This window comes from Aotus nancymaae, unplaced genomic scaffold (assembly GCF_030222135.1).
Source record: "Aotus nancymaae isolate 86718 unplaced genomic scaffold, 86718_ANA_hifiasm-v0.15.2.pri h1tg000059l, whole genome shotgun sequence".
NCBI classification, from domain to species: Eukaryota; Metazoa; Chordata; class Mammalia; order Primates; family Aotidae; genus Aotus; species Aotus nancymaae.
Genome location: NW_026988473.1, coordinates 54,150,519 through 54,170,926, shown reverse-complemented (window position 1 = coordinate 54,170,926; position 20,408 = coordinate 54,150,519). Strand labels below are relative to the sequence as shown.

General features: G+C 41.0%; 1 protein-coding gene and 1 long non-coding RNA gene across 5 annotated transcripts; one reads left to right on the top strand and one right to left on the bottom strand.

Moving 5' to 3' along the window:
* Window positions 1-1,318: 1,318 nt before the first annotated feature.
* Window positions 1,319-5,553, bottom strand: LOC135270212 (uncharacterized). Its single transcript, XR_010338415.1, has 2 exons — window positions 5,262-5,553; window positions 1,319-1,782 (listed from the first exon to the last, which is right to left on the bottom strand). It is a non-coding gene; the product is annotated as an uncharacterized LOC135270212 (long non-coding RNA).
* Window positions 5,554-5,638: 85 nt separating this feature from the next.
* On the top strand, window positions 5,639-20,087 carry TRIM34 (tripartite motif containing 34). 4 transcript variants are annotated; one of them, XM_012456804.3, is made up of 8 exons: window positions 5,639-5,727; window positions 12,355-12,850; window positions 13,483-13,578; window positions 14,195-14,425; window positions 16,804-16,826; window positions 18,048-18,148; window positions 18,458-18,484; window positions 18,807-20,087. In XM_012456804.3, exons 2-8 carry the CDS (start codon window positions 12,428-12,430, stop codon window positions 19,370-19,372), a joined length of 1,467 nt encoding a protein of 488 aa, XP_012312227.2. In that variant the 5' UTR covers window positions 5,639-5,727; window positions 12,355-12,427; the 3' UTR covers window positions 19,373-20,087. The 4 variants fall into 4 exon arrangements, with proteins under 4 accessions (XP_012312227.2, XP_064221307.1, XP_012312228.2 ...); XM_064365237.1 differs by lacking the exon at window positions 5,639-5,727 and adding an exon at window positions 7,759-7,774; XM_012456805.3 differs by lacking the exon at window positions 5,639-5,727 and adding an exon at window positions 11,619-11,633.
* The last annotated feature ends 321 nt before the right edge of the window (window positions 20,088-20,408 follow it).

Below are 20,408 nucleotides of genomic sequence, written 5' to 3'. Positions count from 1 at the left end.
CATTTACGTAGGGTATACACCAAGTAACCAATGAGAAGCCTCTAGAGGATACTGAAACCCCAGAAAATTCTGTAACAAGCTCTTGAGCCCTTCCACTGGGCCTGCTGTCACGCTGTAGAGTGTTGTTTCATTTTTGATAAATCTCTGCTTTTGTTGCTTCTTTTTTTTTTTTTTTTTTGAGACCGAGTCTCACTCTGTCCCCCAGGCTGGATGGAGTACAATGGCATGATTTTGGCTTATTACAACCTCCGCTTCCCAGGTTCAAGAGATTCTCCTGCCTTAGCTTCCTGAATAGCTAAGACTACAGGCACATGCCACCACACCTGGCTAATTTTTGTATTTTTAGTACAGAAAGGGCTTCTCAATGTTGGCAGGCTGGTCTCGAACTCCTGACCTCAGGTGATCCACCTGCCTTGGCCTCTCAAAGTGCTGGGATTACAGGTACTGTGAGCCACTGCTCCTGGCCTGATTGTGCACTTTGTTCAGTTCATGATCAAGATGCCAAGAAAATGGCCACTCTCCACTGGTAACACAGTGAGTACTAAGTGTGGGTTCTCACCACCCAGGAATCACTTTTAGATCTTACCCCTTCCCATCATCTCTGAAGGCATTTGTGGCAGTCATTCCATCTAGTATTTCTGGGGCATTGGGACTGCTGAGTCATAATTAGGAGTGGGGCATCCACAGTGGAAATTTTGGGTGGGCTCCAGGGAATCTCAGGGCACGAGGAGCCCTCAACCTGCAGGATGCTCCATGGACAACGTGCAGGAAGCTGTATCTGGAGACATCACCAGAGGGTGACCAGAACTTTCACAACCCTGGGAATCTGAAATTCCCATTGGAATAGACACAGAGCCTGTTCTCTTTTGTGTGAGATGCCAGGGATCTTCCATTTGCCTGAAGACAGTGCTAGATGATCTCTTGATCCTGTCTCCAACCCTAGGTCTGTTTTTACTGCTGTTTTGTTTTTAATCTCAGCACCCTCAGCCTTCCCCGCTCCACAGTGCCTCTCCTAAGCTAGGCACTCTTCCAGTTCAAGTGGCTCTCCTCTGCTCTCCCTGAGATGAAGAGAACTGTTTTTCTCCTCAGGCCTGTTTGGCCACTGAGACCGTACTCATATGTCTTAAACCTAAATGTTTTCAGTTATTCTTAAACCCTAAATGTGTTTTAAGTTATTCTTGAGAAGATCAGAGACTTAATAACAATGCTCCTACTGTCTTCAAGTTATGTAAGGGAAGCATCTTAGAGCAAAAAGATAAATTCGATGTTTCTGCTAAACGGGCCATTATTTCAAGCGGTCATCTTTAACAAACTCATGCAGTTTTAGAATTTCAATATTTAATATGGGATATGCGTACATTTTTATTGTTTATAATGGATTGTAGGAAGGCTGAAGTTAACAGATGACACTTCACAGTTGGCATCTGTGGCCCTCAGGGATTCTCAGAGGCTTCAGATTTTTTTTTTTCTCATTCAGTAAACGTGCTGCTCTGCACTGCTGAGTACAAAAGATTCAAAAGATCTTCACTGGTTGATGGGCTGGAGCTACATCTGTAGGGCTGAGGTCTGAAAGTCCAAGTCCTGTTGCACTATTAGCCCTGTCAGCATTTCCTTTGCCCTGAGCCTTCCCTTCTCCTCTGAGCCATTCATTCTCAGACTACCACCAGCTAGTTTCACAGGTGGAGGCAACTGCAGGATTTCAGATTGGGGAAGTTATCCCAGCCTTTTCTGCCTCCAAGTTGTTCTGTCTTCTCATACAGGAGAGGCTTGCTCTTTGAGAGACTTTAATAATGAATAGAACACATTAAATAAATTTTAGTAGACAAAGTAAGTGAACATTTTACACATATCCTTTTGTAGGGCAAAAGGTAGCATAACCAACCAATAAAATTGCAAATTAAAATCGGTTCCTTATTGGTAATTAAAATATTTTTTAAAAGTACACAGTTCTATAATAAGCTTTAGAATCTGTATAAAATAATTATTTGAAAAATAAAAATGTCTAACGTTCACCAAAAGGCAGAAACATTTCACAAGAAAAACATTAGAAGATATGCAAAATTATTTTCCACATATTGATGCTTTCCAAATATTGATGCTTGTGGTGGCCCAGTCGTCTGAATGAGTTCTGCAGGAGGAGGTCGGCAGAGAAGACAGCCCTGCCGTGCCTTGCTTAGGGAGGGCTTGGGGACCTGGGAGAACTGTGTGAGTAAAGCCAGAGGGATCTGAGAAGACAGATACTTTACTCCTGCACTGGGATCTGTAAATAATTTCCCAGCTGATGCTCTCTGCCTGTGTAAACAAGCCTTGAGGATATGACCCTTCTCCACCTTTGTTACCCTCTTCTCTGTTTACATAGAGCTTTAAGTACACTCCCTTGGAAATATTTACATATTCTTGAATGCACTAAACTTGCTCATTTTTCTGTCCGGGTCCTTTCTGCCACCCAGAGGCACAGCTCAGCTGAGAGCGAGGCACCAGAAGAATGCCTAAGATTTTCCAAAAGTGGTGATTTTTCTACCATTAATATATTATATGTCGGTAGTGTGAAAGAAACATAAATCTTGGAGCTTGGAAATCGCTAGGCTAAAGAGAAAAGTCAAGATGGGAACTGCTTAGGGCAAACCTGCCTTCCATTCTATTCAAAGTCATCCCTCTGCTCACTGACATAAATGCATATCTGACTGACTCCTTTGGAAAGGCTAATCAGAAACTCAAAAGAATGCAACAGATTGTGTCTCACCAGCCTGTGACCTGAAAGCCCCTCCCTGCTTGAGCTGTCCCGCCTTTTCAGACAGAACCGATGTACAGCTCACATATATTGATTGATGTCTCATGTCTCTCTAAAATGTGTAAAACCAAGCTGTCCTCTGACCACCTCGGGCACATGTCACAGGACCTCTGATGGGGACATGTGTCTTCCACCTTGGCAAAGTAAACTTTCTAAATTATCTGAACTCTGCCTCAGATTCTTGGGGATCACACTAGACAGTTGTTAAGAAAATAACAAAAAGAGATTAAAGACACGACATAGTTGCATTTCCATTGAACTCAGAGAAATGGGTTTTTAAAAAAGGAAAAACACTCAAGTGAACAAAATAAATGATGAAAAATTGAATGTTATGCACACAGAACTGATGGGCTAAGGTAATCTACACATCTCAACTCATGCTTTAACAAATCTGTCTAATGCTTTACTATTGTAAATGAAATAGTATCTGAGAAAACTCTCAATCAATTTAGGAAATTCATTTTGCTAAGGTTAAGGACGTACCCATGACACAGCCTCAGGAGGTCCTGACAACATCTGCCCAAGATGGTGAGGGCACAGCTTGGTTTTATACATTTCAGGGAGACATGAGACATCAATCAATATATGTAAATGTGCATTGGTTCAGTCCACAAAGGTGGGACAACTGAAGCAGGGAGGGGACTTCCAGGTCATAGCTAGTTAAAAGACAAACAGGTTGCATTAAATAACAGGGCAAAGGAAGTAACCAGATATTCATTTATCTCACCTGAGCAGGGGGATGACTTTGAGTTCTGTCTGGAAGTGTGTAGCTTTTTTATCTTAGTAGCTTTTTTTGGAATAGAATAGGAGGCAGGTTTGCCCTAAACAATTCCCAACCTGCCTTTTTTTTTTTTTTTTTTTTGGTTTAGTAATTTTTGGGTCCCAAAATTTTTTTCCCTTTCACACTATCTAAATGTATTGGTTACCAATATTGAAATAAGGAAAAGAAATCTGAAAGTGTTAGGTTGAACAAAAGTAATTGCGGTTCTCGCCATTATAAGACTTTTAATGGTAAAAGCCTTAATTACTTTTGCACCAACCTAACAATAATTGACCCCCTTAAAAGTAGTCAAAGCATATTCCATAGGTATTGGATGTGAATACTTTCTATGGGAAAGCTGTTAAACTTCCAACAAGTTTATAATTGTCCCGCCTGGGAATTGTCCTTGATCACCATGCATGAGTCAGACGGAGAGGGCAAAAGGGAAAATTGTACCTTGTCAGGCAGTTTCCAAATCTGGCATCTTTTGATATGTAATGTGCTCTACAGGACGTAGACTAGGATTGTTTTGATGCATACAGCACAGAAAATCAATCTATCAACTTATATTCCTCATGAAAACAGAGCATGCTGTTTGTGGAGGCACAAATGTGGGGTCATCCTGTGACCAAAAGAGTGGCAAGGTTCCTCCTCATTAGGTTTGATTTCAAGGTTACCTTAGTTTCAAAGCAGCCCTTTCTGTCCAGGGCCCAAAACTCCTGATTTAATACTTACAACTAGTGGTTCTCAGCTTCAGATTCACAGATAACTTACCTGGAAGGCTTTTCATTTTTAAATAATGTTACTGATGTGTATGTCACGTGCAATAATATGCACCCATTTATAGTGCACAGTTTGATGCATTTTGAAAATGTTTTACATCTGTGTAGCTACCACACAATGGAGATTTAGAACATTTCCAACACTCCCCAAAGTTCCCCAGGTCCTTCGTAGCCAACTTTTCTCACCCCCATCCACCTCTCAGCCACCCACCCTCCATCTCCTAGGGGGTGATGTGGTATTTTAGTAGGTGGCAGGCAAGTGGATCGTTGAAGGATGAGTCAAGTTGGTAAACTGATTCAAGGAACCATATGCAACCATGAAAGTGGTAGGAGAAGAGGATTTGGGTGCTTTAAATGCTGGGAGGCAGAAAGGGTTAAAACAGGGCTTTTCAAACACAGCACTGTTGATGTTTTGGAATGGATAATTCTTTGTTGTGGGAGATGTCCTGTACATTGCACAATGCTTAGCAGCATCTATGACCTATACCCATTAAGATGCCAGTAGCATCCCCCTAGTTATGAAGGAATAAAACCTTTTGGGTCAATGGGGAACTTTTTGGAAACCCTAGCATGGGAAAAGGTCAACACGGGTACTTCAATCGAATCAGGAGGCTGGGTCCGAAATACCAGTTAGCTATTCAGCCACATTCCGACACGGCTTGCAAGTTCAACAGACACTAGGAAACAACCTCCAAAAAGAGAAAATTAGGTGACTCATGGTCACAAGCCCTCTCCCCACTCAGGACTAGGGGCAATCACTCCGCAACTCAGAATTACTTGGGGATACAAGCCCAGGCAGCTCTTTCCAACCTCGGGTCCCCTTCCACCCTTCCATGCTGTGGAAGCTTTTACTTTTGCTTGCTCAATAAACCGCGTTGCTGCTCACTCTCTCCGTCCGCGAACGCTTGTCTGGAGCTGGAACACTCACCGTGGGGGTAAGGCTCTCTGCTCGATTCTTCGAGCAAGGGAAGCCAAGAACCCGAGCCCGGAGTCCAAGCTGGGCATGGAAAAGGCCCTCCTCCGGGCCATCTGTGAACCCTACAACAGCAGAGCCGGTTACAGTTATAACCAAATATCTCTTCAGACATTGCCAAATGTGCCCTCTAGTGCAGAGCCTCCATTCTGCCCTTGAGAATCACTGGATTAAAAGAGCATGACCTTCTGTCCAGAGGTTCTACAGGACTACACAGCCCATTTCACCTGGACGCTCCTTGCCCTTCCCTCTTCCTGACAGCCCTAAAAATTTCACTTTCATTTCTCAGCCAGTTCCTGCTCAGGAGGGAGGGACTTCTCACGGAGGGAGGAACCTCATTTGTTGAATGAATCCTGACCACACCCACCCTGGCTTTTCTTCACCTCTTCAACCAGGACCCGAGATTTCTGTTGGCCTGAAGGTGTGTGGGGAGGTTTGTGGGGGGTAGAGGGTCTGAGACTCCAGGAGAAAAGATCTGAATGAAGTTAGGGGAATTTGATTTGTGGCCCCGAGGCTACCCTGCGGTGTTGGGAGCAAAGGCTAGCTTGCAAGCTTCCTGCTTTGAGTGCACGCTGATCTGATCTCCGATCGCAGCCTAGAGTCTGGGGAGGGACAGCCTTGAAAGGAGTGTTAAAGAGGCGGAAGGCCTCCTTTGTTTTCTGGAGTGACTTCTTTTTTTTTTCTCCAGGCTGAATCTGTTTCCATTTCCTTCCTATTCTATAGTCTTGACTTTCTACCTTGCAAAGGAAACTGAATTCTCTCTCTTTCTCTCTTTCTCTATCTTAAAGAGATCAACAACAAAACAAAAACAAAAAAAGAGATGAACAGAAGATCTCTTCTTTTCCACCCCCTTCTCTCTTCTCAAAAGAGAAGGTGGTGAGAGGAGGTCTGTTTTCCAAGCCTGTGCGGGCCTGAGCTCCTAGTATGCGGCTTTACATAGAATGGAACCAGAGGGGCATGACCAGGGGAAATATTGAAGCACGATCTTTCACTGCCCTCCTGGCAACCACTAAGGCGCTTTCTGCAACCATCCTCACATATCCTCAGTCCTTGGCCTGCCAGACAACAGCAGCTTGAGTGATCTGACTGCTGCACACCACTCTGTTCCCTCTTACCCTGTGTCATTCTGCAGCCGGTCTCAGGGCTCTCCTTGCTCGTCCCTGAACATACCTGTTTACTTTTACTTCAGTAACCCACATGCCACCAGCGTCTTCACCTGTCTTAGAACTTGTTCCTCATCATTCTTCCTCTTAGACACACCTCTGCATTGATTTGTAACCTCAATTTCTTACTGTTTTTCTTTGCTCAGAACTACTTAACAGAAGTTGTTTATTGTGGGCTCAGAAGGCACCCACAGATTTAATCTTCTTAAGAATTTGACATAGGGTATGTCCTATCTTCAGCTCACTTGTGAGCAATTTGTACCTTGATTGATATGTTACGGATATTCTGACACTTGCCATTCTGACCTCTGCTCTCACCCTTCAGAGTTCACTGTAACTGCCTTTCTGTGTCTCTGCCTTACTCCTGGGTAGAATCCATTTCTGCCTACATACTGACTGTCTCCCAGATGCATCTAGTCAGGCACAAGGCCCAACATATGGGGTAAAATTGATTATAAAGCAGGCTGCTGGTGTGAAAATGTGCAATTAGCATCCATTCAACATTCAATAAATAAATATGAAATATACATGGAGGTCTACATTTTAATTAGAAAGCAATCATAGACCATTTCAATAAATGATAGCGTACACAGGAAGATGACTAATACTTTGGAGTAACATCTTTAAGAAGTTAAATTAGGGTAAGGACTCTGTAAAGACCTCATAAAGTCCTTGTAGTTTTAAATAGTTTTTATGAAAGTTTTGAATAGATTTCATTGTAAGAAGAATACATTTGAATAGAATCTTAAGAATGTGAGGAAATTGAAGGCTCTAATGGTTTTTCCCTGGGCTTAAAAGGAGAACAGTGTGGATATGGAAGATTGGAATGGAAGTGTGCAGAGAAGAATAAAAGTTGAGCTCTGAGGATTGAGGCAGTGGGAAGAGCTGTGTGATGTGGACCTAACTGGACCATTATGAAGTCTGGCTTCACTCTGGATGGCATGGTTTTGAACAGAAGAGTGACATGATTGACATCTGCTTTAAGGTGATCACTCTGTCTACTGTTGTAAGAACAGAGATGAGAGCAGAGTGAAGAAGAGCAATGATGGCCGGGTGCAGTAGCTCACGCCTATAATCCCAGCACTTTGGGAGGCTGAAGCGGGTGGATCACCCGAAGTCAGGACTTTAAGACCAGCCTGGCCAACATGGTGAAACCCCATCTCTACTAAAAATATAAAACTTAGCTGGGCATGATGGTGTGTACCTGTAATCCCAGTTACTTGGGAGGCTGAGGCAGAAAATAACTTGAATCCAGGAGGCCGAAGTTTCAGTGAGCCGAGATCGTGCCACTACACTCCAACCTAGGTAACAAGAGTGAAACTCCATCTCAAAAAAAAAAAAAAGAAGAGTAAGGGCAATGATAGGATCAGCAAGACTAGTGGGAGAACAATTTCCTGAATTCAGGTGATTGCTATTGGAGTGGTGAGAGTTGAGGTGGTTGGAACTAATTTGAAAACAACTCAGCATATTCTCATGAAGTAACAGACAGAAAAAGACAAGATTACGGGTTGATTAATAAAAATGATTCTGCGTTAAAAAGTAACTTTTTGGAAATCTATTGACCAGAATGCGTCAGCTCTTGGGGAGAGATTCATTATTGTGGTATAAATTGAGCCCTGGACTCTAAGGAATAACTGAAGCAAGAACTCTGTGTATAGAGGAATGGGGAGGAGATGTTGCGATGTTTCTGAGATCTCCTGGCCGCTGAATGTCAAAACAGGCTCTACTTTTGTTATGGGCAGTTTCTGACTAAGGAACTAGAAGAATTGTCTAGGATATTGTCTAGAAACTTGAAAAGACATCCTCCCCTAAAAGTCACTCTTAGCGACATTCTAATTTTACTGTCTAATCTGCAGAGAGACTTAAGAGTTTGCATTATCATATCCAGGTGTTAGGGATCCAGATTTTAGGAGAAGACTCAAATGAAGGGTGCAGTCATCTGGCAGCTGTGGTAACCAGGCAACCTGGGAGTTCTGTTAGGCCGAGGGCACTCATGTTCCCTTCTCTACCTCCCTGACGGCTGCTGGGCTTGGCCCCCATTGAGAAGTGGTGGAGTCATTTCTCGCATGTGGGACCTTGGCTGCTCTGCACTTTTCTCATTCTTTTGCCACTACGGTGGCAGCAGCTTTGGCATCAACATGCAGCCTCACTGTGAACATGAAGTCACAGCCCATGGCAGAATGCATGTTCTACTACTTCCTCTCCTGGAGCTCCCTGGTATTTCTCACTATTGGCTGGATACGGATTGGAATAAAAGATAACAAAAAACTCCACATCTGTGGTTGGCTCATAGTTTTAGCCATAAACAAGGGTGAATATTATCATATCATGTAAACTCCTGGTCTTGCTAGTCATCAGAGCCTGGTCTGACTCATGGTCATTGTAGCCAGGGGCTACCACCATATCGCTTTTGTGTGACTTTTAGTATCTATACTGTTGGCTGGATTATACTCGCCAGCTGATTTTCAGCCTTTTTTCCTCTTTAAGGTCTTTTGGTGGATTGTGAGAGGAGTAGACAGGTCTCAAGGCCTAGATTTATCTCCATACAGCTTTCATCGTGCCCCACCCTTTTGCCAAGCGTGGGGAAGATTCCTAGGTTGTCACACTTCACAGATCTTTCTTTCACTATCAAACCTTTTCAATTGTATTCGTTTCCTAGCACTGTTGCGATCAATTATCACCAACTAGATGACTTAAAACAATAGGGATTTTTGTCACAGCTCAGGAGTCCAGAAGTCCAAAACCAAGATAGTGACAAACTTGATTTTTTCAGAAGATTCTATGTGAGAATCGGTTCTATTTTTCGCACCTAGCTTCTGGTGGTTTCTAGCCAACTCTGGCATTCTTGGGCTTATATCTGTGCTGCTCCCATCTCTGCCTCTATTGTCACATGGCTTTCTTTCCTGTGTGTCTGTATGTCCTCTCCTCTTCTTATAAGAATACAGATCATTAAATTTAGGGCCTGTCTTTATCCAGTATGACCTCATGTTAACTTGATTACATCTGCAAGGATGTAATTTACAAATAAGGTCACATTCACATAAGTGGACGTATTTTTGTGGAGGGTATAATTCGGTCTACTAGAGCAAGTATCAAAATGTTACTGTCTAATGAGATCTACCCTTTTTCCCTTTGCTTCACGGTTTCTTGTCTAAACCAACTTCAGGTTCTGAGAATTGGCATTGTATCACCATGCCACCACTCTGTGGTATTGCTCTCTGACTGACCACAAGCAATAATTGTAGGTTTGTTTTGCTATTTGGACTCATGCAATTTAACTCTGCAGGGGGAATACAAGACAGGAGACACAGCATGCAGGCAGGCAGGGCCGCTTCAGGTGAGCTCTCAGTGAGGATTCTTATGGTGGTACAAGACCAAGTGGATGTGTGTGAAGCTAACATAGCTTAGGTAAACCTTACATCAACAGACTGATTCCCTTGTAAAGACCATGGGCATCGCTTCCAGGGCCCTACAGAGAATGTTTTGTTACAAGATTCTCAACCCTCTTGTGGAAGCTGGAGTCTATGCTTACCAAAACAAAACAAATAAAATAAAATAATATACCAGGGGAAGGTGATGGCTGTGTCTTTTTTATAGAAAGAAAGGACTTAAGCCTAAAGATAACCTTTTTTTCCCCTCATGTCTAGTCTGGCTTCCAGTCTTATTTCCTCTACCTCACTCTATTTCTCACCCTCATCTGCTTTTCTCTATTTCCTCTGTTAACTCGTCCTGCATCCTCCCATCCCTGCCCTCACTTCCTATTCATTGGAAAGAGACTGGCGCTTTCACTTCATTTAGGAAGTGTCACATATCCAGGTTCCTCCAGGTCCATGTGATGCCAAGGGCTTAGGGCTTTTTGCATCCCAGCCACACATTCAAAAACTTTTGAAGATGGTATGATGGTTTGTCCTCCATGAATGGGCATTCACTTACATGATCCCTTCTACCTAAAATATTTTTTTCTTTCTCATTCTGTATTCCTTCTCATAATTCAGCTTTCATTTAAACTCTTATTTATCCAAGCAAGATATCTTGGATAGTCCTCTATTTGGCAAATTATTTGATTTTCCAAAAACATGTACCTCTATATGATGGTGTTTTTTACACCTCCCATTTTACACTGTATGAATGATTATATGATTAGCTTCTGTCTTCTTTAGGTGGTTATTTACTTTATTCTGGCTAATACCATCTGTTCATACTCAACTTTGGATTTTAATCCATTTCCTGGATTTTAATTACTGAAGATAATGTGTCTTCAGTGAGAATTTCCTAAATAAACAAATGAATAATTGGCATTCAATTAGTGGACATGGATTTAACACAGACAGGACTTCATTGCTCCAAAATGTGGTTTCCCCTTATATGTTGGGATATCTCTCCCATGACCAACAGCCATCTCGTTTGTATTTCTGTTCCTCAGTGATCTGATATTGGTATGAATCTGTGATCTATGTGTAACTCAGCTGGTTACATGCCCTCCCCCAACAAATACACACCTTTGGGTTCCTATTAAAACATGCTTTCAGGCCAAGATAAAATCAATCACACCATCTACAAACACAAGACCCCCCAGAAATTCCCAACTTACCTGGTTTCCTCTATTTCTACACTCATAACACTGGATCTCAATCTACTTCTTTCAGGCTTTACCTCTGCTTTTCTTTGTTTAAATAAGTGGAGTAGCATGAAGACCTCTGAAGAGAACCCTGAGATGATTATATTCAATCCAATTCTACCTATTAAATTTAATGATCTTTGTAAGTCATTTGATTTTATTCATCTGAAGAAAGGGAGTACTCTTACTTTTTCTTTTCTGAGATGGAGTCTTGCTCTGTCTCACCCAGGCTGGAGTACAGTGGCGTGATCTCAGCTCACTGCAGCCTCTGGCTCCCGGGTTGAAGCGATTCTCCTGTCTCTGCCTCCCGAGTAGCTGGGATTACAGGCGCACGCCACATCACCCGGCTAATATTGTATTTTTAGTTTCACCATGTTGACTAGGCTGGTCTCAAACTCCTGACCTCAGGTGATCCACCCACCTTGGCCTCCCAAAGTGCTGGGATTACAGACGTGAGCCAGAACACCCTGCCTCTGGAGTACTCTTATTTCTGAAGAAGTTTTGGAAGAGGAACAAATAGGCCAAAGTCATTTCTAAATTGAACTGGTAATTAAATCTCCATATTGCAGTCATTGCTGTTTCTGTGGGTATCTCTGGGAAGTGTGTGAGCATATGAGAGGACTCTGTGTGAGGAGGTGTGTTAGAAGGTGAGCACTTCTTCACTGGAAACCACATCTGGGATTCCACAGTCCAGCTATTGAGGAATTTTCAAATAATGGAATAAAAAAAATGAAACACTGATAAGAAGGTTTTAGTCATCTATGGAGAGATGGGAAAGTTTTTAATATGTTTATCAAACATTGTACTTCACTGTGTTCTAAACACTGGGGCTATAGCAGTAAGAAAAAAACGAAAGTGCCAAATTTATGTGTGGATTATGTTTTAGAAAGAGGAGGCAGACATTTAAAGATAGATGGTGATAATAAAAGACGCAAATGTACACTGAATGATGAGTTTGTGGTGGTGTTAGAGTTGTTTGTCTTAGCAGACCCTTCTGATAAAGGGACATGTCAGGAAAAGTTGAAAAAAAAGTGTAAACGGAAGTCATGCAAATAGCAACAGGAGGATAATTCTAGCAACGAACAAGTGCAAAAGCCTTGAGGCGTTAACGACTTGCCCAGACCACTTTCAGACATTTTTGGTTTCTCTTCCTCATCTTTTTTTTTTTTTTTTTGGTATTGCAGTCTCGGCCAGTCTTTGATGTGTGTGCACTCATAATGCTTTTTATTTGTACCGTTCTTATACCATCCCCTTTCGATCTTCTCAGCCATCCAGGGGTCTTCAAGCAAGAAGAGAGAACCTCAGGAGTTAGAACCAGAAGAAGCCAGGGAAGCAGTGCAATGGCTTCAAAAATCTTGCTTAACCTGCAAGAGGAGGCGACCTGTCCCATCTGCCTGAAACTTTTGACAGAACCCTTGAATCTAGGCTGTGGCCACAGCCTCTGCCAAGCCTGCATCACTGTGAACAACAAGGAGGCAGTGACTAGCCCGGGAGGAAAAAACAGCTGTCCTGTGTGTGGTATCAGCTACTCATTTGAAAATCTACAGGCTAATCAGCATCTGGTCAGCATAGTGGAGAGACTCGGGGAGGTCACGTTGAGTCAAGACAATGGGAAGAAGAGAGATCTCTGCGATCGTCATGGAGAGAAACTTCTACTCTTCTGTAAGGAGGATAGGAAAGTCATTTGCTGGCTTTGTGAACGGTCTCTGGAACACCGTGGTCACCACACATTCCTCATGGAGGAAGTACTCAAGGAATGTCAGGTAGGGCCCTAGATGGAGGGACACGGGGCAGAAGATGGTAACTGGTGGAAGTCTCACCTTTCTATCCTTCTTTACCCCTTGTGGCACCATAGTCCTGAGTCCCGTGATCTTCTCCATGTATATCTTTCACCCTGTGCTCAGCTTCCAATGCCTGGGGTACATTTCTGGTATTCCTTTCATTTACATACCAGATGATCCTAGAGTACGGTCTCTTAGCCAAGAGTGAGAGATTTTTGTTTTTTCCTTTTTCATTATATGAGTGATAAATTCCTTCCCAAAGTTAGCTTTCTTGCTTCTCTAAGCAGGATAATTTCTGAGGAACATTGTGGGTTGAATGAGGAAAGAACATTGATAAGAGGAAAGGATTTTCCTTTTGGCAAGATAAATACTTACTCTCAGGAAAGAGAGAATCAGGCTACTCCTCTTGAAGGGGTAGTGACTTTCGTCACCAATGAATAAACAATACATTCATCTCTTCAAATTTTTCCCCATGTCATAGATTCTAATCACCAGCTTTACAGTTACGGTAAATTACTGTTTTCTCGCATCAACTTGATTTCTTTCCTCTTTGTTCTCTATCCAGATACTGAGAAAGCTTATAGCTTGACTCTGGTGTGATTCCTTTCTCATAGGAGAAACTCCATGCAATCCTCAAGAGGCTGAGGAAGGAGGAGGAGGAAGCTGAGAAGCTAGAAGCTGACATCAGAGAAAAGAAAACTTCCTGGAAGGCAAGAGGAGATTCTGAAGGATTTCTGAGACAGGAATCTTGACAGGACCTTAATCCAAGGAGGCCTCATTCTTTTTGTTCCTTCACATAGCATGAGTCCTGCAGCCATTTGATTAGTTCTCTTCTCTGTCCTGTCCCTGCTGGGGGTGGAGGCTGGACAGTGGACATGTTACAGTTACACACACATACCTAGCACTGAGCACAAAGATAGACCCTGTGATGAGAACGGCTAGCAAATACTGTGTTCCATTGCTGTTTTCCAATGACGCTCTGCTACTTCTGGTGGAAACACTAGATTAAGGACTAAGGTTTTCCTCAAGATTCAAATTAGGAGTATGGTAAGGCAGGCAGTCATGAATATCCAGGAAAGTTGTCTAGAAGCTAAGATTTATTATGTTTTACATTTTTCTCAGGGTTGGCCTACATAAGACGGTTTGAGGTCATTGCTTTGGTAGGTACTGAAAAAAATAGTAGGAAAAAATAGCTTCCCCCAAATACTACTATTGCTTCCTTTCACTACCTTGCTGGTTTGAACTCCCTGCTGGCTCCTAATCCCTTACACAATAGGCCCTCAGCCTGACAAACTTATTACATCTCTCTCTTGTCCATCCTTGCAGTATCAGGTACAAACTGAGAGACAAAGGATACAAACAGAATTTGATCAGCTTAGAAGAATCCTGAATAGTGAGGAGCAGAGAGAGCTGCAAAGATTGGAAGAAGAGGAAAAGAAGACGCTGGATAACTTGGCAGAGGCTGGAGATGATCTAGTTCAGCAGAAGCAGTTGGTGAGAGAGCTCATCTCAGACGTGGAGTGTCGGAGTCAGTGGCCAACAGTGGAGCTGCTGCAGGTAAGCAGGATCGCTCAATCTGGGATTCTGGAAACACAGTTTGTTACCTTTCCTTCTGTGTCCTGGGGTTCTCATTCTGGTGGTGACACTAAGGGGTTTCTTTGGCCTTGCAGTGCCTGTTTATCATCCATTCTAGATGTCATGGATGTGAATGAATATGGGCATTCTAGGGCAATGTTGCATTGTTATTAATTTATGAAGTAAAGGAATACACTTAAACTCGCAGAGAAGATCCATAATATCTAGTTATAGTCACTAGGCCCCTGTTATATGTGATCTAGTGTCAGGCTTTTGTCAGACTTCTCTTTACTCAGATTAGTCACAGGTAAACACATGATGCATTTTCAGGTTTAAGAGCAAATACGTTTAAGAAATGTGTTCTATTTAAATTTAAAGTATACTTATTTGTTATTGCGGATGTTCCCTGTTAGTCCTTTTTAAACATGAAGTGATGGGATATTGAGCTTTTTGGTGAGAAACATGGACAAACATCTGGACAGACAGTGCTTCCCTTTCTTTGATAAATTTCTAAATATTTCCTTTTTAAGTTTTGGTATGAAGCAGGGGAGTAACTGATGTTCATTTGTTGAATTGTTTCCTTTGTCTCTGGTGCTTATATCCCAGATTTCTTTTCTTCTTGTTTCCTTTTGTCTTCTTCTTTTTGTTTAAATTTAAGATTACTCTGGAACAGAGGTTCCTAAACATATTTTGCACTCATTAGGATGGCTATAATCAAAGAAGATGGACAATACCAAGTACTGGGGAAGATGTGAAGAAACTGAAACCTTCTTGAATTGCTAGTAGACATGTAAAATAGCAAAGCTGCTTAGAAAAACTGCTTGGCTGTTGCTCAGAAACTTAAAGGGAGTTCTCATGTGGCCTAGCCATCCATTCCTACATATATACCTGGAAGAACTGAATACATATATCTGTGCATAAATTTATATATGAAAGTCCACAGCAGTATTGTTCAAAAATAAAAACAACTCAAATCTCCTTAACTAAGGAATGGATAAGGAAAATGTGTTATATTCAAACAATGTAATATTGTTTAGCTATGAAAAATAATCAAGTAATAATGCATGCTGGCATGGATGCACCTTGAAAACATCGTGATAATTGAAAGTCGGCAGACACAAAGTTCTTTTTCCATGATTCCATTTATATGAAAGTCTATACGTAGCAAATCCATAATACAGAAATTAGATTAGTGGTTGTCAGGGCTCTGGGGAAGAATAAATAGGAAGTAATTGCTAATTAGTACACAATTTCTATTTGTAGTGATGAAAATGATCTGGATTTTCTATGCAATGATGGTTGCACAATATTGTGACTATATTAAAACCTGTTAAATTATGCACTGTAAAATGCAAATTTTATGGTATTTGAACTACATTTCAGTAAAAACAAAAACAAAAAGTTTCCGTAGGCCCTTTTTTATAGTTCTTCCATGAGCTCTTCACAACCCTTTGAATAGCCACCATCACAAGAGAACACTGTGTTTATGTCATTTGTCCAGGCATTTGTCCTATTTAAGTCAGTCTTAGCTGCTATTTGGTCACTTGGAATTTAAAAAAATATTGGAATATCAAAAACTATAAATGCTGTAGGATTAACATTTCACATCTAGATGTTAACTTCAAAGAATGGCAAATGGATTTTTTTTAATGTTGAACCAACCTTGCATTTCTGGGATATGTCCTACTTGGGCATTAGTTATAATCTTTTTGCTAGCTTGCTGGATTTGATTTTCTTGTATTTTTGTTGGAGAATTTTGTATTTATATTCGATAGTGGCCTATGTTTTTCTTTTCTTGTGATGTCTTCAGTTCTTTAATCAGGGTTATTTTATCAGGGTAGGATAAGTCTCATGTAATGAATTAGGAAGTGTTTCCTGCTCTTCTTTATTTTTGAAATAGTTTATGAAGTTTTGATATTACTTCTTTGTAAACCTTTAGCAGAATTCACCAGTGAAGCCATCTGGGTAAGGTCTTTCCTCTGTAGGAAGTCTTTGATTTCCAACTTAATCTCTTAACATGTTTTAGGCCTATTCATATTTTCTATGTGTTCTTGAATCAGTATTGATAGTTTCTATATTTCTAGGAACTTGTTTATTTCATTTAGATTATCTAATTTGTTAACATACAGTTGTTCATCATTTTTATAATCCTTTTAATTTCTGTAAGGTCAATGGCAATATCTCATCTTTCATTCCCGATTTCTTTTTCTTGGTATGTCTAGCTAAATGTTTGCTAATTTTGTTGACATTTTCATATAACTCACTTCTGATTTTTCCATTTTTTTCTATTGTTCTTCTTTCTTTCATTAGTCTTATGCTAGTCTTTATAACTTTGACTCATGTTTTTCTTTTCTTTCTAGGACATGAGTGGAATCATGAAATGGTGAGTATGGATGGTCAAGAGTGGTGCTTGTGAGTTATAAAGAAGTGTTTGTAACTATTAGGTAGTCAATCAGAATAAAAAAATCTCCCAGAGTAGTATAATTTGGATGTAGTATTGTCTTAAATTGCTGGTCCCAGATGAAGATTTGAGTTTTCCATAACAATGAAGAATGGATTCAATCCTATAGTAGTAAATTCAGTGGTTGAAGTTCAGAGCTAGAGCCAGAAAGGATATTAAGGATGAGAGCTTTTACTATCAGACTCCTGTGACTTGACTCGTTTCATTCATCCTCTGTCCTGTATCCAGCCCTGGATTTTTTGTTTTATATATGTTTGTCATATCACATGGAGCACCTTGTCAAATCCTAAAATAGGGCATGGAGATAGCTCCTTTATATTTACTTTGCTTACTCAGGAAAAGACGGTACCAGATCATTATGCAAGGTTTTCTTTAGATTTCCAAAAGCCGACTCGAGCCTCAGGATGGTGACTTTGACTCTGGTGACAATAATTGATCTCTTCCTGTTCACATACTTTAGAAGCTTCCATGGAAAAATGTAGTCCTTGTGTCTAAAGTTGCCAACCCACTTGGAAACATCAAGTTTCTTACAAACACATAAAATTCTAAGCATTTTTAGTTAGGTAGTCATAACTTCTCCTTTGCCAAGTGTTTCTGTATCCTAGAGAATCTGAAATCTCAAATGTGGCCATACCACTGGAGTTCAGGCTTTGAACTAGGGCACAGGCTCACAGGCTTTCCCTGCAGAACCCCATATCACAGTCAGGATCTGCAGCGTCACTCTTGATTTGCCCAGAAACCCACATCTCCGGCCCCTCCCAGAAGACCCACTGAGATGCAGTGAGTTTTCCACACATCACATACCGTTTCTAAAGGTAGCAAAGTCTTTTCGTATACATTATTTTATCCAATTTTGTACTATTACCATTAGATATCAAAGGAGGGTTTAATTATTTCATTTTTAAGGAAGAAACTGCTTTCAAGAAATGAAGACCTTCTCCAGGTCACACAGAGGATAAGAGGGAAAGTAGGCACGAACACGTTTCTTCTAGCTCCGGGGTCAGGCTCTTTCTTCTCTCCTCCTCAGACTCAGGAAGGAGGGTTCAAGTGCATCATTGATGTAAAGGAGATGCAACCAGTGGTGTGGGAGTGATGGACACAGGATGAGAGATGTGGGGGTCAAAAAATTTTTGTCATCCCTAGGAGTGAGATCTGGAGGCTGAGAAAGCCAAAAACTCCTTCCCAGAAACTGAAGACTGTATTCCATGCTCCAGATCTGAGTAGGATGCTGCAAATGTTTAGAGGTGAGGAGAAGCAGATAAAGACTGTGGATGTGGGATTGTTGTGGTGTCAGGTAATAAACTGTCTAGGTGGGATGACTTAAAATTGAGGACAGAAGAGAGGAAAGAGGTCAGAGAATAAGGAATATTCTGTGATAAAGAGGATGTGTTTAGATGTAAAAGAACATGACGAGGTCTCTGGTTTATCTTTTAATTCACTAGCTCGAAGCTTCACGGTATTCCCTTCCCCTGTCCCTACTCTAAACAATAGGTAGGTATCAGCGCTTACTCCTTTGTTTCTAATCAGCATCACTGAATCTTTTATTATTTCAGAACTGACAGCTGTCCGATGCTACTGGGGTAAGAAAAAGTTTCAGTCTTTAAATAGCTGTGTTCCAGTTACCTTTCAGAAGTTTGTGTTTTGTGGTTTCAATGATATCCTCTAATCTTAGCCTCATTCGTTCTCAGCACCTCCCAAAACATTTGCATAATATATTTCTCCAGTGTTTTACTCCTCCCATGATTCAATGCACGTTTTTCAGTCACTTCCTGAGTTCCTTCATAAGATAAACTTACTCCATTATCTGTCACCTAATCATATATATCACATAGATGATTATATTCATATACATATATTATATATATATATATATATTTTTTTTTTTTTTAATTTTTCTTGCAGTGGATGTCACAATGAATCCAGTCAACCTAAATTTGAATCTTGTCCTTTCGGAAGATCAGAGACAAGTGATACCTGTGCCAATTTGGCCTTTTCAGTGTTATAATTTTGGTATCTTGGGATCCCAATGCTTCTCCTCAGGGAAACATTACTGGGAAGTGGACGTGTCCAAGAAAACTGCCTGGATCCTGGGGGTATATTGTAGAACACATTCCCGCAATAGAAAGTATGTCATTAGAAGATGTGCAAATCGTCAAAATGTTTACTCCAAATATAGACCTCTATTTGGCTACTGGGTTATAGGGTTACAGAATAAATGTAAGTATAGGGCCTTTGAGCAGTCTTTGTCCTCTGATTCTGAGGCTTTGACTCTCTCCATGGCTGTGCCTCCCTGCCGTGTTGGGGTTTTCCTAGACTATGAAGCAGGCATTGTCTCATTTTTTAATGTCACAAGCCATGGCTCCCTCATTTACAAGTACTCTAAATGTTGCTTTTCTCAACCTGTTTATCCATATTTCAATCCTTGGAACTGTCCAGCTCCCATGACTCTGTGCCCACCAAGCTCTTGAATTTTCTCATTTCTTCACCTACAACCCTTTGTCTTGACTCATCTCCTGCATCTGACTCATCTGCAACATTCAGACCATTGCTTCCTTGTGGTCTCCCTTCCTTACTTTAGAACTTTCACTCATCCTTGAGATGTACAGTATATTTGGCTTGAGTTATGAGAGATGCTTATTTATTCATTGACTCTTTTTCATATTTTCAGAGAAAGTTACCTAATCCCTCTTAAAGGCACAGCAGTATTGATATAACATCCTTGCCTTCTCATTTCTCTGTGTTTTGCTTTATCACTGATGTGAAGAGGCCCAGAGCCTGTTAGCCACCATCCATGCTACCTTGGTGGTTCGTAGGAACCACCCCATGACCACCACCACCACCAACTAAAGGTTCTTGCAGAGTATGTCGGTGTGTTGCTCAGGATGCCCCAGCTGCATCAAGGAATCAAGGAGAGAAAAATCTAATCAATATGTGTATTCAGAGAGAAGATTTTATGTCCAGAGTATTTGAGCTCAAACCCCGTCTCTTGTTTTCTAATCATGTTGAATACTTTCTCATTTTTTTACCTGAAATACAAATTGTGATTTAAGCCTGCACCTGACATTTTGGGCTGGATAAAAAAAGACTGAACCTAACTATTAAGATCATTGTGTAAAACTAGATGTCTCTAAATGTAATGCACCAATTTAGTGTCTGGAACATAATAAATATTTGCTCTCATGATTACTAAAAAGTGTAAGCTGTAGTAATGTCCTGTGCAATAGTTTTGTGCCCTACAGAGGAATAGTAGTTGATTTTATTGAAGTCTCATTTTTCAGGTTCCCAGACTCCACTGTCAAGACCACTCCAATTCTAGTTTTGTTTTGTAGAACTTTTTATACTGAGAATAGGGCTTTTTTTTTTTTCTTATTTTTATTGTACATATTTAAGATATATGTTATGATGTTTTGATATATATTTACATGGTAAAGTGATTACTACAACTGAGTAAATTAATACATCCATTATATCATATAGTTACCGTGCATTGGGGGGAGCAGGTGA

What these genes read in the sequence shown, in the direction of transcription:
- TRIM34 (XM_012456803.3), top strand. Translation starts at nt 12,305, where the DNA reads ATGCTTTTTATTTGTACCGTTCTTATACCATCCCCTTTCGATCTTCTC. An exon ending in AAGTACTCAAGGAATGTCAG is followed by an intron (nt 12,851 to 13,482) that starts GTAGGGCCCTAG and finishes CCTTTCTCATAG; the next exon opens with GAGAAACTCCATGCAATCCT. An exon ending in ATGAGTGGAATCATGAAATG is followed by an intron (nt 16,827 to 18,047) that starts GTGAGTATGGAT and finishes TGTCATCCCTAG; the next exon opens with GAGTGAGATCTGGAGGCTGA.